General features: G+C 51.7%; 10 protein-coding genes and 1 non-coding gene across 11 annotated transcripts; 4 read left to right on the top strand and 7 right to left on the bottom strand.

Moving 5' to 3' along the window:
• Positions 1-1151: 1151 nt before the first annotated feature.
• BDV59DRAFT_197581 (F-box protein) lies at positions 1152-3200 on the bottom strand (the record flags this gene model as incomplete). The annotated part of the gene is made up of 1 exon (XM_073692957.1): positions 1152-3200. One exon carries the CDS (start codon positions 3198-3200, stop codon positions 1152-1154), a length of 2049 nt encoding a protein of 682 aa, XP_073553463.1.
• Positions 3201-3861: 661 nt separating this feature from the next.
• BDV59DRAFT_167367 (uncharacterized protein) lies at positions 3862-5802 on the top strand. The gene is made up of 2 exons (XM_073687890.1): positions 3862-4961; positions 5017-5802. The coding sequence occupies exons 1-2, from the start codon at positions 3918-3920 to the stop codon at positions 5416-5418; spliced, it is 1446 nt and encodes a 481-aa protein (XP_073553462.1). The 5' UTR covers positions 3862-3917; the 3' UTR covers positions 5419-5802.
• Positions 5620-5691, bottom strand: BDV59DRAFT_t9. The gene has a single exon. It is a non-coding gene; the product is annotated as a tRNA-Arg (tRNA).
• A 200-nt stretch (positions 5803-6002) lies between the features above and the next one.
• BDV59DRAFT_206966 (alkaline phosphatase D family protein) lies at positions 6003-8283 on the bottom strand (the record flags this gene model as incomplete). Its single annotated transcript, XM_073694901.1, has 9 exons — positions 6003-6226; positions 6283-6831; positions 6881-6993; positions 7047-7188; positions 7238-7307; positions 7356-7475; positions 7521-7579; positions 7628-7781; positions 7831-8283. 9 exons carry the CDS (start codon positions 8281-8283, stop codon positions 6003-6005), a joined length of 1884 nt encoding a protein of 627 aa, XP_073553461.1.
• A 642-nt stretch (positions 8284-8925) lies between these two features.
• BDV59DRAFT_167364 (cytochrome P450) lies at positions 8926-10915 on the bottom strand. The gene is made up of 6 exons (XM_073687889.1): positions 10625-10915; positions 10477-10562; positions 9644-10405; positions 9491-9592; positions 9308-9439; positions 8926-9256 (listed from the first exon to the last, which is right to left on the bottom strand). The coding sequence occupies exons 1-6, from the start codon at positions 10842-10844 to the stop codon at positions 9062-9064; spliced, it is 1497 nt and encodes a 498-aa protein (XP_073553460.1). The 5' UTR covers positions 10845-10915; the 3' UTR covers positions 8926-9061.
• A 425-nt stretch (positions 10916-11340) lies between these two features.
• On the bottom strand, positions 11341-13241 carry BDV59DRAFT_197577 (putative flavin containing polyamine oxidase; the record flags this gene model as incomplete). The annotated part of the gene is made up of 7 exons (XM_073692956.1): positions 11341-12332; positions 12383-12635; positions 12690-12709; positions 12756-12783; positions 12832-12969; positions 13023-13053; positions 13108-13241. 7 exons carry the CDS (start codon positions 13239-13241, stop codon positions 11341-11343), a joined length of 1596 nt encoding a protein of 531 aa, XP_073553459.1.
• Positions 13242-13991: 750 nt separating this feature from the next.
• Positions 13992-16452, top strand: BDV59DRAFT_190344 (amino acid permease; the record flags this gene model as incomplete). The annotated part of the gene is made up of 18 exons (XM_073691741.1): positions 13992-14086; positions 14245-14291; positions 14343-14415; positions 14494-14522; positions 14630-14694; positions 14742-14813; positions 14866-14980; positions 15024-15102; positions 15150-15184; positions 15238-15266; positions 15316-15348; positions 15392-15416; positions 15466-15667; positions 15722-15799; positions 15854-15982; positions 16026-16173; positions 16220-16298; positions 16352-16452. 18 exons carry the CDS (start codon positions 13992-13994, stop codon positions 16450-16452), a joined length of 1434 nt encoding a protein of 477 aa, XP_073553458.1.
• A 174-nt stretch (positions 16453-16626) lies between these two features.
• Positions 16627-16857, bottom strand: BDV59DRAFT_197574 (uncharacterized protein; the record flags this gene model as incomplete). The annotated part of the gene is made up of 2 exons (XM_073692955.1): positions 16627-16793; positions 16839-16857. The coding sequence occupies 2 exons, from the start codon at positions 16855-16857 to the stop codon at positions 16627-16629; spliced, it is 186 nt and encodes a 61-aa protein (XP_073553457.1).
• Positions 16858-17362: 505 nt separating this feature from the next.
• Positions 17363-19727, top strand: BDV59DRAFT_8281 (glutamine synthetase family protein). The gene is made up of 6 exons (XM_073697159.1): positions 17363-17863; positions 17917-18173; positions 18229-18281; positions 18326-19018; positions 19068-19213; positions 19335-19727. Exons 1-5 carry the CDS (start codon positions 17443-17445, stop codon positions 19096-19098), a joined length of 1455 nt encoding a protein of 484 aa, XP_073553456.1. The 5' UTR covers positions 17363-17442; the 3' UTR covers positions 19099-19213; positions 19335-19727.
• BDV59DRAFT_7760 (malate synthase) lies at positions 19598-22107 on the top strand. Its single transcript, XM_073697084.1, has 3 exons — positions 19598-20596; positions 20648-21273; positions 21329-22107. Exons 1-3 carry the CDS (start codon positions 20236-20238, stop codon positions 21959-21961), a joined length of 1620 nt encoding a protein of 539 aa, XP_073553455.1. The 5' UTR covers positions 19598-20235; the 3' UTR covers positions 21962-22107.
• Positions 22108-22197: 90 nt separating this feature from the next.
• On the bottom strand, positions 22198-22887 carry BDV59DRAFT_197571 (putative IgE-binding protein; the record flags this gene model as incomplete). The annotated part of the gene is made up of 2 exons (XM_073692954.1): positions 22198-22551; positions 22618-22887. 2 exons carry the CDS (start codon positions 22885-22887, stop codon positions 22198-22200), a joined length of 624 nt encoding a protein of 207 aa, XP_073553454.1.
• Between the last annotated feature and the right edge of the window lie 1801 nt (positions 22888-24688).

The following is a 24688-nucleotide window of genomic DNA, read 5'->3' as shown; positions in this document are numbered from 1 at the left end:
CTCTCTATACGAGTGCCTATACGAGTATACGAGCATACGAGAACGAACGCGAGCCATGGTCAACAGGCGGAACATAGATCGTTGTCCCCACTCACGTGGCGATATGCTTATCTATGTTCTGCAGAGTTTTCAGGAAAGCCATATGGTAGTCCAGGTACGTTCCTATTCTTTTATAGAATTGTCTAGATGTCTTTCAATACCAGCCAGGAGTATGCCATGTCCAATACGATTTGAAATTACACCCTTCTACGAAGTGAGGAAGATTTAGGTCTCGAATCATATTCAGTCACGAAAATTGACGGGAGAGAACAAGAAGAAAGAGAAGATATTGCGACATAGGGTGTCAAGGGGACCCCGATTGTAGATGTTTCCCGAAAATAGGTATACACGATTTTCCTGAATGAGCGCCATTTTGGGGTTAGGTGCTCTTCTTGCTGCTACTAGCTACTACTACGCTACGTACTAGTAATAGCGTTCATATACTCAGAATATTTGGAAGCTGCCTTCTGCACGAGCAAACAAGTCGATGCCAAAAAGTACGTACGTACTTAATTTTCTGGCCTTGTCGACAGCTTTCCCTTCCGTTTTAGTGCTCAACCCTCGCCGCTTAACCCTGAGCACACCTTGAGCGGTCTGAGGTGATCATTGAGCATAGAATGAGCAGAGGGCTGAGCAGCATCATCTTTAGGGGCTTGAGCATTTTTTGAGATAAGTCATCGAACGTAGTTGTCAGACTACCCATACAAAATAGAAGGTGGCCAGCGGGTCAGGGAGCATATATGGCTACTTATTGAGTAGGTGCTGAGCGCTCAGGGGGCGGGCATTCGTGGCACCAGAAACTCACTGGGCAGGCCGTCACTAAAGCGGTGGCATCCTGAAGAAGTTACAGTCGTGCTAGAAAATCAAGTTCGTATAGGTACATATAAAAGGAATATCTCAACTCAGAGACGTCTGGAGCCCTCGGGTTTCTCTGTCGCCCACTGATTGCTATGGGGCTTTTGCATGAAGAAAAAAGAAAAAAGACAGAAAAAGAAAAGAAAAGCCATCGCTGCCCCGCGTGTGTTGTTTGATGGGAAAAGTGTCGAAAAGCAGGCCTTTTCTTTCCCTCCAATATCCCCGTTTCTGTCCTCCTGCCTCACCTCGGACCTTTCCTAGGCCTCTATATCCCAGCTATGTGTACTTTTCCACCGATCCTGCCACCGAGACGCACGAGCAGAATCCACAGCAGGCCAAGCATAATTCACAATCTGCTTGTATCTTTGGTTGAAGATCAAACTATTCCAGAACATGTCGCTTTCAGTCACACTGTAATCTTCCTCGTTCCTGGAGATAAGTTCACCATCGCAACCTGGCTCGATGCACCATAGGGGGGCGATCGTTAGGAAAATCTCTTTGAGAATGTCGCATACGACGTTTTCGCGATCTACCAAGCCAAGTCGCAGCCGCCGTAGAGGAGCAGCTCCGGACGACTTTCCTGATGATATGGCGCTGAAAATTGCATGGGCGAGGTCTTTGTCTAGGGCTGTGTTTCTCAATATGTCTACAAGGTGCCCTTTGCGCATATTTATGGCGAAGGCGTCGCATCGACCATCATCGTGGGCAAGCCTTTCGCGACGCCAACGATCCCAGCTCCTGGGAACACGTAGGTGAGCAGATCCATACCAGGCTTTGTCCAACAGAAGCTTAGGTAGAGCACATAGCCCCAGTTCGAGATACTGGAGGTTTGGCAGAGCACCCAGGGCCTTGTATCCAACGATCTCGCTTGGGTCCCCGCGACACCCCTGGAAAGGAACACTCAAGGATTCCAGTGAGAGATAGTTTGCACCGAGGTATTGAACATCTTCGATTTTAAGTCCTGCTCCGCTTGTTGATGATATAACGAGAGTATGTAGGCTGGTAGCATGACGATGGAAGCAAGGGTTTAGGGGTAGCATTTCCGACCACTCGTATACACGCAATGTCAATAAAGGTGGTAAGTCTCTCAGGAATCGTCCCAATTTGGTAGCCCATTGTCTCGATGGTCGATCTGAGGGGAACGTGAGAACAAGGGTCTCAAGACTTGAGAAGGTACAGGTTGCAAGAAGCTTAAGAGCATCCATCTCCAGAGGGTCACGAAAGTTGAGCACTTTCAGCAGGGAGAAATCAGTAATGGCCCCCCAGTTCCCAATAACTTGTTTTGTCAGTTTGGCTTTCCTGCGACGGTTTGTGTCGAAGTGTAATTCATCAATTCCTAGTGTCAGTGATTCGAGCGATCCTCGATGGTTCCCAGCACCACGGCTAGGACCAAGGAGGTTCCACTTGGTTGCTTGACCCACATCTGCCATAATAACCATTCTGATGTTCGGGGCAAGAGTTGTCACCAGATTTGCAATTGTCCTAGCGATAGACTTGGACGCTTTGTGCCCCTTGTCGTTCTTGTTGTACATGACCTGAATACCATATAGACAAGGCGATGTTGCTAGCATACGATCATAGCCACAAATGCGGTTAGTGTGGTAGCCCGAAAGCCAGAAGTAGTTGATATACAACTTGCAACTGGACACGTGTTGATGGAGTGTTTTGAGGAGGCGCTTGGGGAATTGCTCAGGACAGTCGAACGCGAGTTCAGTTAGGTTCTTCGTTTTCTCCAGTAATCTTGCAACTGGTCCCCATGAGAAATTGACTTTGTAGTTGGGGAAGTAATAGTCGTCACGGCTGTTAGTATGAGGTTTCTTCAGAAACCCTTGGTGGAGAGGTCGATTGTGTGCGCAGGCTTCGATGGGTTCGGAACGCCTGAAACTCCGTTCGTTTGTGTAGTAGGTGAATCGCGCCTCGAAAGGTTCTTCGCATATCATACCCCCCATAATCATGGGGGCGCTTATGACCAAGCGCCGCACAAAATACGGGCTCGAAATATTCTCAAAACGTCGGGTAAATTCTTTGACTTTGTTGGTTGGATCCGAATGACCACTGAAGAGAAGTTTTAGCTCGCGGTGAAGACGATAGGCGGTCGCTGCATAACAACGCTTGCTCGTAAGAGCCAGCGAAATGAGGCTTTGAGGGTCTAGATAGCCATGGACTTCTTGTAGGACATCAAGCGGGAGGTTCTCCAATCCTGATGCCGACATCCTGAAGAAATAGATGATGATGAGGGTGGTGATGTTGGCTAGGAGAAGATAGAAAGGAAAGAAAAGTGGTTGAGAAGAGAGAGAGGATGCCATGGTGACGAGAAACAGAAGTCGCTGCAGAGTGAAAGAGATAAACAATGGAAAAGATTCACTGCTGTGATGGAGTTTGTATCCATGGATGGCGGATCTAGTCCCCAATACTTACTGGGTGATAAGGGTAGGATAGATTCATAGAGTCATTGTAACCTGTTTCTTGATCAGTGTCTTACCCTTACCCTAAACCGTCATTTCAAACGCTTCCGGGCTCCTTTGGTGTCTAACCGTAGGTGGTAGGGAGAGGGAACGAGGGCGAAGCTGGCTCTATTTCTTTGTGAACATACTCGAATATCGTCAGCATTCTCCTACTCCTACTCCTACTCCTACTTTACTTCTACTTCTAATTTTATTTCTATTTTTACTCCCACTCTCCCTCCTACTCCTACTGCGACTACAACTACAACTACGACTATCCTGGATATACTGATACACTGATATACTATCACTTCCGTTATCCCATTCGTGGGCATAAATAGAACCCCGTGGAGCCGTGGGTCCCTCACTATTGGCCCCTCAAACGCCCTGTCGATCCACCGCGAGTTAAAATCATCCGGCGCCGCCAATCGACGCCGGAATCCGCCCGTTAGCGCCCGCCGTGGCTAAAACAAGCCCCAGCCGGACAGCCGAGCTCTCCGTGAGAGACGCCTACACGTTCCTCACTTCCTCTCCTGACTGTCCACCATGTGCATTCCCTCGTTTGTATAGCCCTCCATCATGGTGCCCATGCCGAGTGGTCGCACGCTGGGACTGGCATCGGCACTGTCGGTGGCTGTTCTCATTCTCGTGTTCTTCCGATATCCTCCAGAGTTCCATTCCACCCCGCTATCAGCTTCATCAGCTTCGTCTTCGCCTTCCCCATCATCGACCACTCCTTCGACCACCTCCCCGACTTCCACTCCTACGTCATATTCTTCAAATCCAGCGGACAACCCCAATTGCCAGGACTTCCCCGATATCAGCCATGTCCAGGTGGTGGTCAAGACCGGCAGCAACATTCTCTACGATAAGCTCCCCACGCAGCTTCTCACCACCCTCCAATGCCACAGAGATCTCCTCCTGCTCGCCGACACCGAGCAGGATCTCGGTCCATACCATGTGTATGACGTGCTGGCCAACGTCAACGAAACTATCAAATCCACCCACCCCGACTTCGACTACTACCGCACCCTGCAGCAATACCAAAACGACGGTCTGGACCTACGACTGCTGCGCGAGACATCCCACAAATCCGCCTGGAACCTCGATAAATACAAATTCATCCACATGCTCGCGCAGGCCTGGACACGCCGCCCCGGTCGGGACTGGTACGTCTTCGTCGAGGCAGACACCTACCTCGTCACGCGCAATCTCGTCCTCTGGCTGGACCGCATGGACCCATCGCAGCCGCTATACCTTGGCTCTGCGGCGCACTACAACTCAGACTTATTCGCCCACGGCGGCAGCGGGATTGTGATCTCCCGCGGGGCGATGTCGCAGCTTCTCGACGACGACCCGGGGCTGACGGAGCGATACGATCAACACATGCCGAGCGAGTACTACGGCGACTACGTGCTGATGAAGGCGCTGCGTGAGAAAGGCATAACCCTGCAGAATATCTGGCCCATGATGCAGGGCGAGAAGCAGAACTCGTTGCCGTTTGGGCCGGGCCCGGACACGGGCGTGCGCCACTGGTGCCAGCCGTTGGTGACGATGCACGGCGTGACGCCTGGGGATGTCAGCGCCATGTGGAGCTTTGAGCAGCGGCGAGAGCGGAGTAAGGTGAGTGTTTTTCGGTTGGCGTATCTAGATGTTGCAATGACTAACGCTTTGGCAGGAACCGCTCCTCATGTCGGAAGTATATCATTATTTCATGGGGCGCGACTTGCCGGCCGAGCGCGACGACTGGTACAACCTTTCCGATGACCTGTTCTTCCGCGCGCCCAACGTCCAGGGTCCACGGCAGATGTCGCCGGACGAGATGACCGCGACCGAAAAGGACGCTTATCTGTCCGCGGAGCACTGCGCTCGCGCCTGCGAGGACCATCCGCGTTGCTTCCAGTATGCGTACGATATAATCGATCGGACGTGCGGGTTCTCGTTTTCCTACCGGCTAGGAGGACGACAGCTGTCGCCTAAGGATGAACATCGGTATAAATCCGGCTGGATACGAGAGAAGATCGAAAAAGATTACGCGGAAAATACTTGCGATGGGCCACAATGGGTTGAGCATCACTGAAAACTGGCTATTTCCCTTCGCGACAATCCAAATGATGATATTTGTATACGACTGGATAATAGTGTAGATTGGGCATCCATTCTTTCGGCTCCCTTTATCAAGAAGGCCGTGCGACGGACATACATACATACACGCACAAGGCCATGTGGGTCAAAAAAGATCCCAGTTACGGATCGAATGAGCAGAATCAAGAGCAAAAAGTGACCTACGCAGGATTCGAACCTGCAATCTTCTGATCCGTAGTCAGACGCCTTACCATTGGGCCAGCAGGCCAGCTGTTGTGACCTTCGACGTTTAAGTGCTATATGAGTCAGGGCTAAAAATTTTTTTAAAAATTCATGCGCTCCGCAGAATGCCGGTTTTTTCTTCTGACTTTCTACGAAGGTACATTATTCTCTATTAGGCCTGGGATACCTTTATAGCTATGAAAGTTCAATGTCCACTCGTATTGATGCACATATCATCATCAACTGCAGCGATATACAGTTGGGCTCGTTGGTGGCAGAGCCTACGCTATATATATACTTCACACTCTCATCTTATCAATAAATTCCACCGAATCTGCGTAACCCTTTATGTATATATTAATGCTCAGACTCAAGGAACATCTTATCAAACCCAACGACCTTCCATTCCCCAGTTTCAGTGTTCAGCGTCAAATTGCTGTGCTTGACCTTCCCCTCCTGAATGAATCCCGCCTCAACCTCTCCGCCCGCAACAGGTCGCATCAAATGGTTATCCCCATGCTTCACCGTGAAATTGGCCAGAGGGATCTCCCACGCATTCCGAGTGGCAACAGTAGGGCAGCCTGTATGTACCGTTAGCCTCATCCCCTCAGCAAAGAGAACTATAGAATAGACTCACCGAAGAACCTCGCCTCAGCGGCATCCTGCCGAAGATGCAGCTCATAGTAACCGCGGTAGTATCCCTCAGTCCAGAGCAACTCCTTGTTCTCCTTGTAGCTCGCGGCCTCCTCCTCTGCGCTGCTGATCGTACCTCCGAACCCGCTGCTGGATACCGCGGTGCCGGCAAACTCCACACCCACCGACCCTGACCCGGTGGTCTCGTCGTAGTCGTATTCGCCGATCCAGGCGAGATCGCTCACCCAGTTGACATGGGTGTCGCCGGCAATCATGATGTTGTTCCCGATCTCATTGTCGAAGAGGTGCTTGAGGGTACGGTTCTGGTGCGCCCGGTAGCCGTCCCAGCTGTCGAGACTGAAGCTGACACTGCCATCCTCGGCGCTGGTCGTCTCAACCCGCGTGAACCGCAGCTGGTTGCCTACCACACGCCATTTAGTGCCGCGCTGGAACGACTCGGACATTTGCCGGTAGAACCAGTTCTCCTGGCGTGCGCCCATGAGCGACCGGCCGGCGTCGTTGTGGATCCGGGAGATGTAGTCCTCGTTGTCGCCTGCTGAGATTAGCGTGAGACTGAAGAGGAGGACTGTAGGAAGCGGTACCAAGATCGGTGATGCTACGATCGTAGTTGCGGGTGTCAAGCATGATCAGGTCGAGGAGGTCGCCCATCTTGAATGAGCGCCAGATGCGTAGACCGTCGTCCATATCGACTTGGCTGCGGGAAACGTTACTAAGAGAACGGATGTATGGAGCACTGAGGGAACTGACCGAATCGGCATCCATTCGAAATAGGCGCGGACGGCGTTCATCTTGCGCTGGTCGACGCTGATTTCGGGGCCGTAGTTCAGGAACGAGTCTTCCGTGTTGCGGAGACCGCTGAACCCGTCGCGGTATCCGTTGTTGGCGATTTCTGTATTGGTTAGAAGACGCTATATCAATTTCTTGCAAAACACCCTCACCGTGATCGTCCCAGACGTTGATCCAGGGGAATTTCGCGTGCGAAGCGGAGAGATCGGGATCTGTACGGTACTAAAGTCTGGTGAGAACTGTCCGGGCAAAGCGTGGATACTACCATACCTGGTTCAAACGCGTACGATAGTCATAGAGGGTGAAGATCTCACGAGGAGGCTGCACCGCTCGCTCGTCGACTCCGGGAACTCCGCTTTCGTATTCGTAGATGTAGTCGCCGAGATGGACCTACATGGTGAGCGATGGCCGTAAGACGTGTGAGGAAGAACGTACCACATAGTCGACGTTGTCCTTGCGCACGACATTGCCATACGCGTTGAAATAACCGTTGGCTGTGAAGGTGTCAGTTGGTGTACATTGAAAAGTCTGAAACCACGTACGGTAATTGCTACAGGAGTGAACTGCCAACTTGACTTCATCCGCGTGGCCTTCTGGGGCAGTCTTCGTTCTCCCCAGGGGACTGACAACGCGAGAATTGCAGACGTTGAACTGGTACCAGTACGTTGTAAAAGCCTTTAGGCCGTCGACTTCAACCTGGAGATTTGTCAGACCAGACACCAAGCACAGCGATCGGAGGCATTACCTTAACAGTATAGTCAATATCGCTGGTGGTGTAGGCCCGGCCTTTTCTGACGACCTTGGTGGCATTCCGATCCGCAAAAACGCGGTAGTCCAAGCAGATCGGATGGGCAGACGCCTTGATATACCTCTCAGTCTCATGGTTGTAAAGTGGCACGTCACCCGAAACCGTGACGTTCGAGTCGTCGGCTTCCATCGATGGTGCGATACGAGTCCAGAGAATCACACTATCTGGGTAGGGATCGCCGGAGGCGACGCTGTGAGTGAACTTCAGGTCTGATGGAGCAAGGGGGGTCTCATCGCGCTTGGTGAGGCTTCGGCGTTGGACGACGTCCAGGTCAATCCCCATGCGGGCATGATTGATGGACGGACTGCGGTAGTTCAGATTATTGCTGTAGCTGGCCAATGTCCCTGTGGACATGGCCAGCAGAGAGAGCCAGGCATTGACATGGACCATCTCGCTCTACTGATGATAGTGGGAGTTCTGAGTGTCGTTATGAACCCCTTCCCTTTGCTTGCCACTGGGAGTGCCTTTTATACTGGGTCCTAGCATCCTCGCTCCTTCTACTTAAATCATTGTTTATATGCGATCAATTGGCTACTAAATTTGAAAACCAATGACGGTCACCCAATTGCACACATGTATAAGCTAGAGTCGCTTGAGAAAAGTTTCCCAGTCAATTGGTTTGATTAGAGCGGAGAGGTACAGTGCCAGAGACTGCGATCCTTGGAGTTGGTATGATGAAGCCAAGACTCGCTTCGGAGCAGAGGTCGGCGATGGAACAAACAGGTGATACCAGATACATCGTGTACTCCAGGGACCTGACATAAGATCTCTGCCTCGTGCAAGTTACGAACCCCCTGATTGGCACTCATCAGATCGTGTTGGAGTCTTAATCCCGCCAGGGCTCTCGGCACGGACCTTGGCAGTCATGGTCCCTCTTTTAGAACATCGACGATGGTGGAGACGGTTACTTGGCAAGTATATTGGCATGTACTCCATATTCCTTGGCTGACGGGGTATTCCGCTCTGCCACTGCGTGCGAACTGGCCGATTTAAGAGAAATAAACGAGTTCAATAAGTGTGCGAAACAAGGGTCTCCGAAACGTATTTAATTTTATTCGAATTTGCCTCCAAACAGCGACTATCACTATATTGGTGGGAATATCCGACAAGCTGACGAGGCGCTCGACAGCAAATCTCGCTCTAATTCTCGAGTATCCCGTGGTTTAGTTCAAGAGCCAACATTACGCCTACGCAACTTGCAGGGCCAATCGCATGGCGTGGTAATAAAATGCGTCTTGAACGACCATTCCTTCGCCTCATCAATGCGCTCAATCTCATAATCGCGTATTAAGGTGGCCGCCAACTTGTTAATCTCGAAGTGAGCCAGGTTTCTACCAGGGCACTGGTTGTATCCCGCTCCCCACTGTCAAATGCCGTCAGCGTGGGTCGATGCAGGAAGAAATATATGCCATACATGTATCAAAAAGGAGTCCATTTTCCCGGCCTGCTCCTTGTCCAACCATCTTTCTGGATTAAAGAAATGGCAATCCGGGCCGAATATCTTGGAGTTTCGGTGTATCACCCAAGGGTTGAGACTGAGAATGGTCTATAATGCATCAACAAAGCCATCACAGCTGACCGTGTTATGAGGTCTTACCCCTTCAGAGAAATATCTTCCCCGGATGACTAGCCCGCCGTTGGGCACAACGCGGGGGAGATTCGTACCGATGGGCGAGTGATTACGGTACGCCTCCTTGATCTGTAATTCGGCATTAGCTTGACCTTGCATGTTTCAGGTTACTATACTGACGCAAGCCTGGAAGTAGGGCAGCCTCTGTGCCTCGGCGTACTGCACCACCGGCGAGAGATCTCCTCGGGCATGGGCGCTATCAATCTCAGTCCTCAGGCGGTCCAGATATGTAGGGTTCTTGAGTAGGTAGTATATAAGACACTGCAGAGAAGCGCTGACCGTCTCTGCGCCGGCGCCAATATTTGTAGCTGCAGCAGCAAATACATCTTCATCTGACATGCGCTCAGGGTGGCTATTGCGGATATTGAGCCAGCGCTCCATCATGTCATTGCGAGCCTCGGGGTTCTTCTTCCGGTCATTGATAGCCGCAACACAAGTGTCGAGCACATGGGAGGCAGGCATTAATCCCAGTGTGCTCATCAATGGATTGCCGATCGTGAGGTTATGAAGCCAAACAAAGTGACCCATGATGGACACATACAATGCGAGTATTCGGGCGTTGGCAATTGCATTCCGAATGTCATTACCGGTTTTCACGAAGCCGAAAGATTGGGAGAACGTAACTTCGCCTACGACGTCAAAGGCGAAGTAATTGAACCATCTGTCTAAGTCGACTCGTTTGCCCTTGTTTGAAAACTCGTCCAGTTGCGTCTCGACCGTGCGGATTATATCATCTACGTAGGACTCGGACTTGATGATGTTCGATAGTGCGTATCCAGCAGCTATGTTCTTCCCTTTTTCAATATGTTTCTGGGGGTCTGTTTCCGACATCTGACTGACGAAGCGGTAGTCTGGGATGCTGAAGACTTCGTACCAACGGCCCTACAGCCCGAGGATTAGCAAGACATGATTTATCACCTTGTCGTGTGTTAAGCGGGAGTGGAGTTGCGTACTTTTGGAATTTTGGCGTGAAGGAGGTGTTTCACAGCATCTTGGTGGCCTACACTGACTTCGTTATCCGCTATGCGGACGAAGTCCCCTAAAAAGATCCCATGAGCACGGCACTTATTGGTAAACGCTGCATGATGAATCAAAGCATACCGTGCTTGCGATGAAGTGCAAGCATTTCCTCCTCAATATGGCCATTAATTATTTGCTGAATCTTCCAAAAACTCGAAAATGATGCTAGGAAGGGGCCTGGGACATCGCTAATAGAACTCAGATACCGCCTTTTGACCACTATAGTCAGAGCCACAATGAATAGTATGAAGGGCCAAGGGACTAGCGCCAATCCTTGAATGGCTGCAGAGAATATGTTCATGTCGCTGGCTTATTTGCTTTCAACCTGCAGGGTTGTACATGTATACGACCTTGTCACCGTAGAGAATTTTGACAAAATTCAAGATGCTGACAAGAGCCTCATTCCCCTCAATTGCAGGATTTTCCCATCATAGTGGCACCAATCCAGGTGTTAGTGTTGCTTCGGAGGTCCAATAAGACGACCAGGATTTATATCTTCTCACGCTAAGGAGGACGCTATTTTAGAGACTAATAATTCTGCAACAGGTCTTGTACGTCACCGTAGAGGCATTTTTATAAGGTGAGTGATACGTTGGAGTGCATTCAATGCTCCATCGTCTGATGATAATGACAATATCGGAGATAGTAGCCCAAGGTTGAATTAGCACGTCCTCCAGTACAAATCTCAAAGGTCATTACTTGTCGGAGCAAATAAATGGAAACCCCAGTATTTGGTATGCTACTTGAATAATAATAGAGGCATATATTAGTGAACTGCAATGTCCAAACATCCAAGTTCACTCTAAATGGACACTATCCACAGGCCAGCCATTAATGAGCGTGTATGCGTCAATTGGCGTTGTACCCTGCAAAGGATCATAATGGATTCTGTCTCCGCACACCTTGTCGCCGTAGATGCTCACGCATCGCTCCTGCAGAAGGGCGGCGACCTGCATACCGGCTTCACGCCCCTCGAACCAAGCTCCCTGTAAAAATCCAAAATATTCTGCGCTGATGGCTTCTCCAGCAAACCATACCCGGTCGACATTGGCGCGCAGATTCTGGTGCATTTCAAGTGTGGTACCGGCAGGCCAGTTGGAGTAACTTCCGTATGCCCAAGGGACAGATGTCCATCGCGGGTACTTGAAGGCGATGGGGTCGGGAATATCTTTGTTTGGGAACATTTCTCGTAAAACAGCCATGGCTTCCTCCTTGGTCTCCTCGTCGCTCTGGAGCTCGGCGCGCCATGCCTGGTCCTGAACCAAGGTAACAAAGATGATGTTTGATCCTGGGAAGAATCCTTCCGTGGAAAGAGACTGCCACACCGGGTAGTACCCGCGGGTGGTTGGGGAAGCGTACAGGAAGTACTCGGTACCCTCTGGCCAGAAGGTCTCGTTGAACTGCATGAAGATTTTGGTATATGTCCCCATATTGAACTTCTGGATGGCGGTCCGTTTCCAAAGCGGTAGTTGGGGCTCCCACTTGACGACGTCTCTCTGGAGCACACCAAGAGAAAACGTGCAGATGGCGTAGGCTGCGCGGACGCAGTCACCGTTCTTGGTGTGAACGGTCACCCCGTCGGATGAGTAGTCGATTTGTGTCACCTCCGTGTTGAGACGGACCTGCTCTGGTTTCAGATACGTTTTCGCTTCGTCTGTGATGATGACGCTAAATCCACGCTGATCAATGGCAAGATTGTTGTCAGGTCCGAACTGATTGAAGGTGAGGTTTTCTCCTGCCATTCCAAAGATGAACGAGCTGGTCTCTGGCGACCAGGCATCCTCCCAGTCTGTAGTACACAATTAGCTTTTAGAATAGAGCAGTGAGAAGAAATCATACCCCAGTTCCACCACTCCACGGCCTGTGCTTTCATGTCACCATGCCGGGGATTCCATCCAGCTAGGGCATAGCCTGTCCGTGCCGTCTCGTCTTGCACATTCTCAACTAGTAACTTTCCCGCCTGCTGGGAGGCTTTGTCTGAGATTTTGCTGTACTCGTTGAGAATATCCGTGTAGTCCACATATCCATTCTCATCATACGTGAGAATAGAATCATAGTTCGAATAGTGATTCTTCAGTTTGTGCTTCTTGGCCTATTTTGAGTCAGAATTTCGAAGTTGCATCAAAAAGATAGCAGAGATGTTTACCAGATGCCATATCGGGTTTTCTTCGGAAATCAGCCGCGTCTATTTCACCCGGGAGATTGTACTTACCTGTAGTATTTGAGCCAATGCCTTGAACCTGTTCTCGTTAGCAACATGATTATTGTGTTACACAAGAGACAATTACCCAGTTTGCACCGAATTCTATCGTAAACGGGTCTCCGTTTTTATCCTTGCCAAAGTCGGTGTGCCACATGCGACCACCCAGCTGGTCGCGATATTCAAGAATAAGAAAATCGGTGACCGACGCATTCGTCAACGCTTGCTGCTCCAGATCAGTTGCTGTTCACACCCAGACAAGTCATATCAATCCCATACGGCAGCAGTAAGACCCGCCATTCCACCTCCTCTATTTTTTGTCAGCTTGGGTCCCTGGAGAACAGCAGCACGTGTCCCAGCTTACAGAATAGCAACGGTTGTGTCGGTGGTGGTCTTGCACGTTGAAGTTGTATTGCCATCTTTCGGCTGGGCAACATATGCAGAGCATGCTTGGATGACACTGGTGGTTAATAGTCCGTACTTTGCAAGAGTATGCATGTTGTTAGGACTCTGCTCTAAGATGCACGTGGGACTGAGGAACAAGTTGGCGACAACGTTCCCCGGGTGGATGCCGGGTAAATAAAGACACGAACACCCCTAGTCCTTCAGAAAAACAAAATGCAGAATCAGTGGAAAAAGCAAATTTCGATAATCAGACATTCCGCGATTGGCCTGTATTGGATCTGCCGGTGTGATGATCAACATGGGGCTTGTGATCTATGGGGAGTTCTTGGCTGTCGAATCGGCGGCGGGCGACCGAGTCAAGGGAACGGCCGGAGCTAGCCGTGAGAGCAGCGTAGGAGCAACACGAGATAGGTAGGTCCAGGCGTTTGTTTCGGTGTACAAATGACTGCGGCACTGTTCCGAAGGAGGAGAGCTGAGGTCCTTGCATATGATATGGCCCACAGGGAGGGGTTTGATTAGATGGATGCCATCCCCCCCTGCTGCAAAGCAAATGGGAGTGTTACATGCCAGCATAAAAAGGAGTAGTAATGCTTTCTAGTGTGATTACTACCATTATTATTGCCGTGTGACGATCGCAGGATTTCCCCTCGTCGAGCTAGAAGTCCAGGACGGAATCAAGCTTCCCCGCACGCGCATAGGGGATGGACATGCCTTATTTATCATAGTGACTCTTTGGGGCTGCCAGGGGTTGGCTAATCGGATATAATACTAGGAACATATCGGCAGCTATGCACAAGGTCGTACAAGAACTCTGCGGGACATTCCCAGAACATTGAAAGGACCATGGAGGACCCCAAACACGATCATATCCCCGAGGACGATGCGCAGCTGGAACGATTGGGCCACAAGCCCGAATTACAACGAAATTTCTCCACCCTGTAGGCATGCATCCACGGTCCAAATTGACGGGGGCTAATATCTCCAGATCTATGCTTGGCTTGGCATTTGCGGTGCTGAATGTCGCGATTCTCCATACCTCGGACTTGCTACGGGTCAGCTAACAAACAACCTAGTCGTGGACCGCACTATCGGCAAGTTTATCGATAAGTTTGACATCAGGCGGCAGCACTAGCGTTATCTGGGGTTTGCTATCTCCGCTGATAATTACCTGATTCCGGGTACTAATGAAGGCAGGGCTGGTGACAGCGGGCTTTTGCAATCTTTGCATTGCGACATCCCTGGCTGAATTCCTATCCGCATATCCGACGTGAGTAGTACTTCATGCTGAGCGCATAATTAGTACCCCAACAGCCACAGGAAAGGTCTAAGAATTTACGCCGTACAGAGCCGGAGGGCAATACCATTGGGTGGCTGGTAAGTCATTGACAATTAGCCCTTGCGTGGGAAATAATCTGACGTGGGTATAGTCGGTATGTGCCTGTTGCAAGCTTCTCCACCTTGGCTTTTACTGATGGAGACAGTATCGTGGCCAAAATGGGTGCCGATCCTGTCCTGGGTTACTGGGTGGATCAACGTAGCCGGATGGGTATGATGTCGATGCACGTTCAAGTCAAATCCGAGCTAACGGCGCAGATCGCTCTTGTCGCTACAAACGCTCTGTTGTCTAGTCAGCTCATTGCTGGTATTGTCTCTGCAGTGTATCCTGTAAGTCAAAGTTGTTGTTTTGTGGATATGAGGTGTCTGACTTCCAAGATAGGGCTTTGTGTGGCAACGATGGCAGCAATTTCTTATATATGTGGGATACACCTTAATGGCGTTTGTCATTAATGCGTTTATGAATTCTGTGCTGCCAATTATTTACCGTGGAGCTTGTATGTATATTCCTGCAGAGTACGGGCTTTCTAATTTTGATAGTCACTTGGTCCATTGGTGGGTTCGTGCTTGTCTCTATCACTGTGCTTGCGTGTGCATCGCCGGATTACAACACAGCTTAGTATGCCCCACAACAAAGGTGTGGTATAATGAACTAACAAATACCAGTTTTGTATTCTGCGACTTTGTTAATCAGACTGGATGTAAGCCTACCAACTACGAATGCTGGGAGAATGCTAATGCGGACATCTTGTAGGGCCTGATGGGGTTGCTTGGTTATTAGGGGTTTGTCTTACGACAATCGTACCAAAGAGAGACAGCTAACGAGGTCTAGCTTCTTCAAGGAGGACTTGGAGTTACTGCATTTGTAAGTTGTATACTTTGTTCATTGGGTCGACTGACCATGGTAGGATGCCGTGGCACATATGATCGAAGGTAGTACTTTGCCCCAATGAGGCCGTGGTTCTTTGCTGAAATGGAGTAGAGATCCCGCAGCCGTCTATTAAGGGGCCTAAAATTATGGTAGTCTGTGTTGGGATTGGAACATTCACTGGGGCTATCTTTCTCATGGTCCTTTTGTTCGTTGCAGGGGATATCAACGAAGTCGTTAATTCAAGCGCAGGGCCTCTCCTGCAGATTCTCCTCCACGCAACAAGCAGTAAAGCTGGAGGTATATGTTTGTTGATGTAGGGCATCCATGAAATGTCTCGTGTCAATGGTTCGACCAACTAACTGTGTAGGCTTCCGCTTGTCTGCTTAGCTTTTGCAACCCTCAGCGTGATGACAACGAGCAGCCGGATGATTTTTGCATTTGCCAGGTGTGCCTTTCGCAACAATATAGGAATCCTCTAAGGAGGTCTAATACCTTCCAGAGATGGCGGTCTCCCGGCATCGCGGTTTTTCTCTCGGGTACACCCGAAACTGAAGCTCCCGTTGAACGGGTTGCTCTTGACGTCTTTCGTCGTGATCATATTTGGCTTGATTTATTTAGGTTCTACTAGGTAGGATATACCTTCCTATGAAATACTGGTGCTGATAATTTAGCGCATTCAACGCCATCATATCGTCGTCGGTAGTGGCATTGGACCTGTCCTACGCTATGCCTATAGCGGTGAACTGCCTGCGGGGAAGAAAAACACTTCCTGAGCGAAAGTGGAGGCTGCATCCTGTTCTTGGATGGGCGGTGGATATTGTGTGTTTTCCCATAGTCGACTAAGGAAAGGACGCTGACCCTCCAGATTTCCCTATCGTATATCGCTCTCACAACGGTGTTGTTCTTATTCCCGCCGGGCAGACCAGTCACTGGGAGTAGCATGAGTAGGTTTTTAGATTTTGTATATCTACTGTGATGGATCTGACTAACAAAATAGATTACTGTATCGTGGCCTTTGCGATCATTGTGATTGTCTCGGTTGTGCAATGGGTTGTTGATGGCCGAAAGAATTTCCGCGGGCCTAAAATTGAGACCTAGATGCATAATGATTCTCAGTATAGTTCTGATCTGAAGAATATCATATATGCATGTGAGATCACAACTAGTTGCCCCTAACTCATGTAACGCCGTAACGCCATGGGATAAAACCACGGAAGACCAATGCAATTCAATCATCAATCATGAGCTGGCAAGTGGAAATATGCGCCCATCCTACTGGAGTTCATAAAGTGCCATCGCTCTCTCAACGTCCTCGATGGTCTCTTTCTCCCCGTAAGCTTCCATAAGTTCCTTATTCTTACGGAGGCGTTCTTCCTCCACGGGATCGAGGACGAGTGTTTTCGGGGGCGTAGACGTGTAGTAGTTGGATATGCCAAAGCCTGTTCAGTTAGTCTAGCGTGTGTGATGGCGGTTGAGACTCATACCCAGAGCGATCATTGCCATTGCAGGGAGATACCTGGTGACGTCATTAACAACTTATGGACAACCAGGTGGAATATGCGTACCATTTCCCGATCGTTCCCTTGGGAACCGGGCCTGGTTTAAAAAAAGGATGTTGCTGAGGAGAAGTGGCAGGAAAATTCATTGGGATATCTGATAAGCGTGGTTGTGTGGCTTGTCTACTGAACCAAAGAGGATGTTGCTGGGTTGAGTTTATATACCTGGGAGTTGTAATATGGTGAGGGGTTAGCGTGGCATGATTGATCATATGATCATCGTCAGCATCAGTTACGGGGGCAGAAATAGGATGAAATTTAGTACTCTGCAGTTATCATCAGACATTCCAGGAATCAGGAACATAGTCCACTCCATCTATAACACGTTGTACTCTTATCTATATGTGGTCAGACGGAGCAACTCGGCCTGACCGCCTTTTCCAAATCTGCCCGCTGAAACAGGATGAGAAGGCGGTGTGGTAAAGCGCACTAGACCGTAACAAGCTAGTCTTTTCCCCATCGGGCAGTCGATCCTCCCGCCGATCAACCAGTTATCGCTTCATCTACAACTCCGCTCACCATCATCCGAACCATGACTTCAGAAGTCACCCTCGACAACATCGCTAGTATCCTGCAGGATGACTCCCGGGTCAAGCTCGCCGGCATCGACGTCGACGGCATACTCCGCGGCAAGTTGGTATCTAAGAAGAAATTCCTCTCCATCGTCGCCGATGGCTTTGGATTCTGCTCCGTGATATTCGGCTGGGACATGCACGATCGCACATACTACCGCGAGCTAGCTGTCAGTAATAAGGAGAACGGATATCGCGACATCATCGCCATCCCGGATCTGTCCAGCTTCCGTCGCATCCCCTGGGAGAACGACATTCCCTTCTTCCTCGTCAGCTTCTACGATCCCGACACGATGCGTCCACTATGTGCATGTCCACGCGGGCTGCTTCGCGATGCTGTTAGCAAGCCCGAGGCGGCGGAGTATCGTGCCATGGCTGGGGGTATGCCCGTGGGCGGACCCTAGCGTGTCGCTGGATCAGGCTAACGTCGGCAGCGGAGTACGAGTTCTATCAGTTCCGTGCGCCGGGGGACCATCCCACGCCAGAGCGTAATGCTTCTTTCACTGCGGCCTTCCTACGAGAGAACCCTGTGGAGGCGCTGCCGTCGCTGACGGAGGGCATGTTCGGGTACAGTCTGACCCGCCCAACGCACAACCAGGACTACTATTACGGGGTGTTCGACGCGTGCGAACAGTTCCGCTGCGAGATCGAGGGATGGCACACGGAGAGCGGGCCAGGAGTGTTCGAGGCTGTGAGTAGGAGGGCCTGTGCGGGGAAGGGCGGATAGGGCTAATACAAGATGGTAGGCATTACAATTCGGCGAGGTGAAAGAGATGGCCGATAAAGCCGGACTCTTCAAGTGAGTGCTCGCCTGGGATGGCGGCACAGTACTGACGTCGATAGATACGTCGTCAAATCCATCGGCACCAAGCACGGCATCACGCCGACGTTCATGGCAAAGCCGCGCGAGGGCCTCCCTGGGAACAGTGGGCACATGCACGTCTCTCTCGTGTCGATGGAGGATGGCCAGAACGCCTTCCTGCGAACACCGCTCGACCCGACACCGCCATACCCCGACGTAGCGCATCTATCGGATCTGGGACGTCATTTCCTGGCGGGCATTCTGAGCGGCCTCCCGGACGTTATGCCGCTGTTTGCACCGACGGTGAACTCGTACAAACGGCTGGTGGAGAACTTTTGGGCTCCGGTAACGGTGTCGTGGGGGTTGGAGCATCGGGCCGCATCGATTCGCGTGATCAGTCCGCCGACGGCGAACCCGAAAGCGACGCGGTTAGAGGTACGGGTGCCCGGGGCGGATGCGAACCCGCACTTCGCCTTGGCGACGATTGTCGCGTTGGGATGGCGCGGCGTCGAGAAGAAACTCGCGATTCCGGTCCCACCGCTGTCGAAGGGCCAGGAGATGGGAGACGCGAGTGACCAGGGAGTGCGTCTGGCCAAGTCACTCAAGGAGGCGACGGCCCGGTTCATGCGGGCAGACAGTGTCGCACGGGAGGTCTTTGGAGACGCGTTCGTGGAACATTTTGGAGGAACCCGGGAGCATGAGGTGCGGCTGTGGGAGGAAGCGGTCACTGATTGGTGAGTTCCCAGTCCTGTGATGGGACGACATGGACGCTGATGATCGTAGGGAAGTGAGACGGTATATCGAGACGGTCTAGGCTAGAGCCAGCCACAGGGTTCGGATCGATTGGAGTCACCCAATCATGCCGTGTCCGTGACGTCCCGATGGATGAGATATCGGGAGAGATTCGGGAGAGGAGGATGATTCACAAGGTGCATCACATGTCGGTCACATGTTGGAATGAGTAGTACGGCGTGGGTGTGTATTTTCGAGAAGGGCGAGACAATTGCAGAAAGGATTGATCTCGACATCAGCAGTTAACGTGGTATGTAGGCCATCCTCTGGAGTCTCTCTGGAGTGAAGATACCGCTGCATGAAGCTGCAAGAGGCTGTAGTCGGGAGAAGTCGGCAGCCTCAGGCAGGAACTGGATGAGCCGCGGTTGAGCTTCAGAGGCAAAACTGCATACATCGGGCGGATGGGCGGGGAGAGCTTTCCACCACCGAGGTTAACATTCTGCGGTGCTTGATGTACTCCGGAATACGGAATCTCGATACTTATAGTGATTTCGATTGTTTTTCCGCAGTCAGCATCATGCGAGGAGGATGCTAGACATTCTGATAGGACTACAATCGTTCCGCCCCGATACCTCAGTCGGTGGACGCCGTTCGCCGTAGACAATCGCACCGCACACACAACAGATAACGCACTGAAAAGGCACGCGGGGCAGTCGGCCGAAAGGACCGTACGTTACAGGACCGGTAATATTACAGATTCTCCGCGGGAAAGTCACGGGACCCGCCCAGCCCTGGTTCCGCTTTGGCCTAATCCGGTAGTCTCCGCTCATCCTCAGCGCTCAAAGACTTCATGACTGGCTCCGGGAGTTGGAGACCATCTCGTTCCCCGTCTTCCCGGCTCTCCCTGACTCCAGGTGTATTGCTGTGACGTTCCAGACTTTCGTGCTCCCTGCCTATCAGCTTGCACTGGGGCTTCCCATGGGCCGCGGTTGTTCCATGGATTCTGACGTAGCTGCTTCTCCAGCTGGTGCCGACCTGCTCCAGCCATGACCTATATATTATCGAGATGCCTCGGGTCGAGGGGTTCTGCTTCCTGAACCTTTTTCCATCGTTTGCTTCTTGTGTCGGAATTGTGTATTGTTGCCAGACACAAGTGCATCTCGAATCGTCTCTATCTTATCTGGTATAAGATCGTCCGAAACGGAGAATCCCGCCCACCATGAGCCAAATCGACGTGCAGCTCAAGGATGTCACCATCCTGGGCGCCATCCCTAACGACGCCCGCAAGATTCTCACCAAGGAGGCCTGTGCCTTCCTTGCCATCCTCCACCGTACCTTCAACCCGACCCGTAAGGCCCTCCTGCAGCGTCGCATCGACCGCCAGGCCGAGATCGACAAGGGCCATCTGCCCGATTTCCTCCCGGAGACCAAGCACATCCGTGAAAATGACGCCTGGAAGGGTGCGCCCCCGGCTCCCGGTCTTGTCGATCGCCGTGTTGAGATCACCGGTCCCACCGACCGCAAGATGGTCGTCAATGCCTTGAACTCGGATGTGTGGACCTACATGGCTGATTTCGAAGGTATGTCCGCGGTCCTTTCCTGAGCGAAGCGCTTCAACTGACCGAGACCAGATTCGAGCGCCCCCACCTGGGAGAACATGGTCAATGGCCAGGTCAACCTGTACGACGCCATCCGTCGCCAGGTCGACTTCAAGCAGGGCAACAAGGAGTACAAGCTGCGGACGGACCGCGTGCTCCCCACGCTGATCGCTCGTGCCCGTGGCTGGCACCTGGACGAGAAGCACTTCACTGTCGATGGCGAGCCCATCTCCGGCGGTCTGTTCGACTTCGGTCTGTACTTCTTCCACAACGCCAAGGAGCTCGTCGCCCGCGGCTTCGGCCCGTACTTCTACCTCCCCAAGATGGAGAGCCACCTCGAGGCGCGCCTGTGGAACGACGTGTTCAACCTTGCCCAGGACTACATCGGCATGCCCCGCGGCACCATCCGTGGTACCGTCCTCATCGAGACCATCACCGCCGCCTTCGAGATGGACGAGATCATCTACGAGCTGCGCGACCACAGCTCCGGTCTTAACTGCGGCCGCTGGGACTACATCTTCTCCTTCATCAAGAAGTTCCGCAAGCACCCCAACTTTGTCCTCCCCGACCGCTCCGATGTCACCATGACCGTGCCCTTCATGGACGCCTACGTGAAGCTGCTGATCAAGACCTGCCACCGTCGCGGTGTCCACGCCATGGTAAGTTTCCCTCTCTGTCGATAGACTCAAATGAACCATGATCTGATAAAAATAGGGTGGTATGGCCGCGCAGATTCCCATCAAGGACAACGCCGCTGCCAACGACAAGGCGATGGAGAGCGTCCGGGCTGACAAGCTGCGCGAGGTGCGCGCCGGCCACGACGGCACCTGGGTGGCGCACCCGGCGCTGGCGGCGATCGCCTCGGACATCTTCAACAAGTACATGCCGACGCCCAACCAGCTGTTCGTGCGCCGCGAGGACGTCCACATCACGGCCAACGACCTCCTGAACACCAACGTCCCCGGCAAGATCACCGAGGATGGCATCCGCAAGAACCTCAACATCGGTCTGTCCTACATGGAGGGCTGGCTCCGCGGCGTGGGCTGCATCCCCATCAACTTCCTGATGGAGGACGCCGCCACCGCCGAGGTGTCCCGCTCCCAGCTCTGGCAGTGGACGCACCACGGCGTTACCAGCTCCGAGGGCAAGAAGATCGACAAGTCGTACGCGCTGCGTCTGCTCAAGGAGCAGGCCGACAGCCTGGCCTCCAAGGGCCCCAAGGGCAACAAGTACCAGCTTGCGGCGCGGTACTTCGCCGGCCAGGTCACTGGCGAGGACTACGCGGACTTCCTGACTAGTCTGCTGTACAACGAGATTTCGTCTGCCGGTCAGGTGTCTAAGCTGTAGATTATGTTAGCATGATGTTTACGTATACCAGTTAATTTATTTCTTTCCATCTTCCCCTTTCTTATTGCGAAAGTAGATTACGATACTGAGCGAGAGAAACGTGATTGTTATAGTTTCATTAATTCAGATCATTATTAAACATAAAATATGATTATTGTACGGTGTAGGTAAACACAGGTCTTTGTACATTACATGCTCAACCCAATGCACCACCCCCATCTACAAGGAGACAGCGATTAAAGATACTCCCAAGCAGCAGCGTCGCTGCTGTTGCGCTGGATAGCCATGGCATCAAAGCCGAGACAGTCGCCCACACGGCCGGAGGGGACAGTCGCGTTCTGCAGCGCGGCATACACCTGCCACTGGGGGCTCTTCTGCACGTCGGCGGTGCCGTTGACGGGCACGGGGCAGGCCATGAAGCCGTTGGTGCCCTGGCCCTTGTACGTCCAGTGGCCGATGGGGTTGCCGGGGGTGTGTTCGAAGGGGCCCATGGAAGAGCCGGGCGGGATGTATCCGCTGTGAGGGACGGTGAAGCTCAAGGCGCCGTGGGCGTCGACGTAGATCTGCTGGCCGCCGGGGACTTCCACAGCCTGTTGAGAGTGTTAGTCCATTATGCTCCTGCATTATGTCGATAGATCGGAAACGGCCAGACATACCAGAGAGCGCTCGCCGAAGAAGGCCGTCTCCTTGCCCGGGGGGCAGGCACCGCCAATCTCTTCAACCTGCTCCGGGCAGTAGGAGGAGGTCTTTCCGCCGAGCCAGAAGTGGCCGCCGCGGGCGTTCATGGAGAGGAAGTGGATTGGAGAGGCCGAGCGGGCGGCCATCACGGTGAAGCTGTCGGCCAGAGTCTGGCGGGCTTCGTTGTAGTGGGGGAGGGCCGTGGCGGCCGAGAGGAACGAGAGGAGGGAGAGGGTCTTGAGGTTCATGTTGGCGGTTGTTGGTGGTGGTGAGGATGAAATTGCGAGACAATGGCTTTGCTACTGAGGGATAAGGATGTCCGGACAAAGAACAGGCTATATAGCTGAAGATTTTCTATTATTATCAATATCGTGGTGGAAATCTTTGATATCATCGGTCCTTTTCATGCTGAAACAACCCCACAGCGCTTGTATCCATCTAGCAACGATCATCCTGCAGATCGACCATGTCTCGGAGCCATTTCTCCGTTCAGTCGCTAATCAGCTTGTCTACCGTTTTCTGTCGTGGCGTGTTTCCCTGTTTCCCGGTGGAACTACAGGGTTCAACAACGCGGGCTATCGAATCCACTTCTCCGTGCTCCTGGTGGCGACGACACGGGCTAGCACAGGGTGACCATCCTATTGCCGACTATTTTTATCAAGCGTATCTGGGTTGCCTGGGAGGACATGCACCGCCACATGTAACCCAGCGAACTATGCAATTGTTCCTTAATCTATTCGGGATTCATGCAAACTCTGCTCGCGTCGTCGCGCAGGAACAATGACAACACTGGCACGTCCATCTCCACTATGCGGTAATCGATGAAGTCACTATCCGATGACTTATCTCCCACGGGATCAGGGAGATCCCAATCTCCATGGGCTGGGGTATCCCGAACCATGGATCTGACCTCCCACTGGCATTATCCTTTTCGGGTTATCGACAGTGCTGGAGTTGTTGCCGATAGACGCTAAAATGTATTGAGATATTGTAAATCCGTTGATCGTCTCTATCCAATGTATCACTGGCTATGATTGTCGGCTGTGCGATCGGCGGTCTCCGAATACATGGTTGCATATGCGAAGATCTGTTGACCCAAATAAAAATTAACAAAATTTTATCTTTGCGGTGCGCGGGAACAAAAATAACCTATCAGCACAGTAAACTTCAGTATTTCCCTAGCCCTAGCTCAGTGTCAAACCCTAGGCATCGCCTATGCTGCGCTGGTTGCTAGCGTGAGCGTCCGAGTAAACGGTGATCAGAATCCACCGATCCTCAGATGAGGAACTCTTATTCTGGGGCAATTCAACACCTGTGACTTGACCGGGTAAGTTGTAGGAAAAGATGACTAACGAAGCAGCAAAGGCAGAAGGAAGGTCAATTTGGAAGTAGATATGCATATCCACTTGATAAAAGTATGGACGAATCGTACTAGCAACGACACCATGGCTATCAAAGACAGTTGTCCTGAAGGCGGACAGCAAATCTATTTTAAGTGCATCAATGAATGTCCTTATACATCCTGTGGTTGTAAAGGTGGGGGTATATGGATTGGTAGATATTTGGTAGGCGAGTGGTATGTGGTATAGCAGACTATCCTAGTTGCGGGGATTATTGGTATATCATGCGAATACCATTCTTGGTCACGTATGTCGTTTGGTTGGATGTTTTTTCGGATGCGAGAATATTAAGTAAAGGTGCCTGAGGTGCCCCGGTGCTTGATTTTCTAGGCACTTCCCCAAAACGATAGGTTTTTAGCGCTCAGGGGTTCCTCACTAATGGGCCAGGTGAGCGTTAGCCGTCTCTTTCGTACAGTTGACTGTCAATTCCCAAGGGTTCTGTCTGGCGCGGCACTCAACTAACTGGTTGACACTGGTGCCGTAACAAGAACGTGGTACTAAGCAATATTTCTTTGTTTTGGGTGCTACATGACCTTTTAAAGAAATCGTTCTGGGACAGCCGGATAGGCCAGACGGCGACCATCGCTGCTACTCTACTTGCATCCTACTTGAGCCGTTATTTGATTGTTTCGCAATGGAAGCAGGCGCA

Source organism: Aspergillus ambiguus, assembly GCF_047715705.1.
Source record: "Aspergillus ambiguus strain CBS 117.58 unplaced genomic scaffold BDV59scaffold_1, whole genome shotgun sequence".
NCBI classification, from domain to species: Eukaryota; Fungi; Ascomycota; class Eurotiomycetes; order Eurotiales; family Aspergillaceae; genus Aspergillus; species Aspergillus ambiguus.
Note: the sequence above shows the minus strand (reverse complement) of the source record. Positions and strands in the feature narration are given on the sequence as shown.

What these genes read in the sequence shown, in the direction of transcription:
- BDV59DRAFT_167367 (XM_073687890.1), top strand. Translation starts at nt 3,918, where the DNA reads ATGGTGCCCATGCCGAGTGGTCGCACGCTGGGACTGGCATCGGCACTG. An exon ending in AGCGGCGAGAGCGGAGTAAG is followed by an intron (nt 4,962 to 5,016) that starts GTGAGTGTTTTT and finishes ACGCTTTGGCAG; the next exon opens with GAACCGCTCCTCATGTCGGA.
- BDV59DRAFT_167364 (XM_073687889.1), bottom strand. Translation starts at nt 10,844, where the DNA reads ATGAACATATTCTCTGCAGCCATTCAAGGATTGGCGCTAGTCCCTTGG. An exon ending in TGCACTTCATCGCAAGCACG is followed by an intron (nt 10,563 to 10,624) that starts GTATGCTTTGAT and finishes GGATCTTTTTAG; the next exon opens with GGGACTTCGTCCGCATAGCG. An exon ending in TGGACTCCTTTTTGATACAT is followed by an intron (nt 9,257 to 9,307) that starts GTATGGCATATA and finishes GGCATTTGACAG; the next exon opens with TGGGGAGCGGGATACAACCA.
- BDV59DRAFT_8281 (XM_073697159.1), top strand. Translation starts at nt 17,443, where the DNA reads ATGACTTCAGAAGTCACCCTCGACAACATCGCTAGTATCCTGCAGGAT. An exon ending in GTATCGTGCCATGGCTGGGG is followed by an intron (nt 17,864 to 17,916) that starts GTATGCCCGTGG and finishes TAACGTCGGCAG; the next exon opens with CGGAGTACGAGTTCTATCAG. An exon ending in GGCCAGGAGTGTTCGAGGCT is followed by an intron (nt 18,174 to 18,228) that starts GTGAGTAGGAGG and finishes ACAAGATGGTAG; the next exon opens with GCATTACAATTCGGCGAGGT.
- BDV59DRAFT_7760 (XM_073697084.1), top strand. Translation starts at nt 20,236, where the DNA reads ATGAGCCAAATCGACGTGCAGCTCAAGGATGTCACCATCCTGGGCGCC. An exon ending in CTACATGGCTGATTTCGAAG is followed by an intron (nt 20,597 to 20,647) that starts GTATGTCCGCGG and finishes GACCGAGACCAG; the next exon opens with ATTCGAGCGCCCCCACCTGG. An exon ending in GTCGCGGTGTCCACGCCATG is followed by an intron (nt 21,274 to 21,328) that starts GTAAGTTTCCCT and finishes TGATAAAAATAG; the next exon opens with GGTGGTATGGCCGCGCAGAT.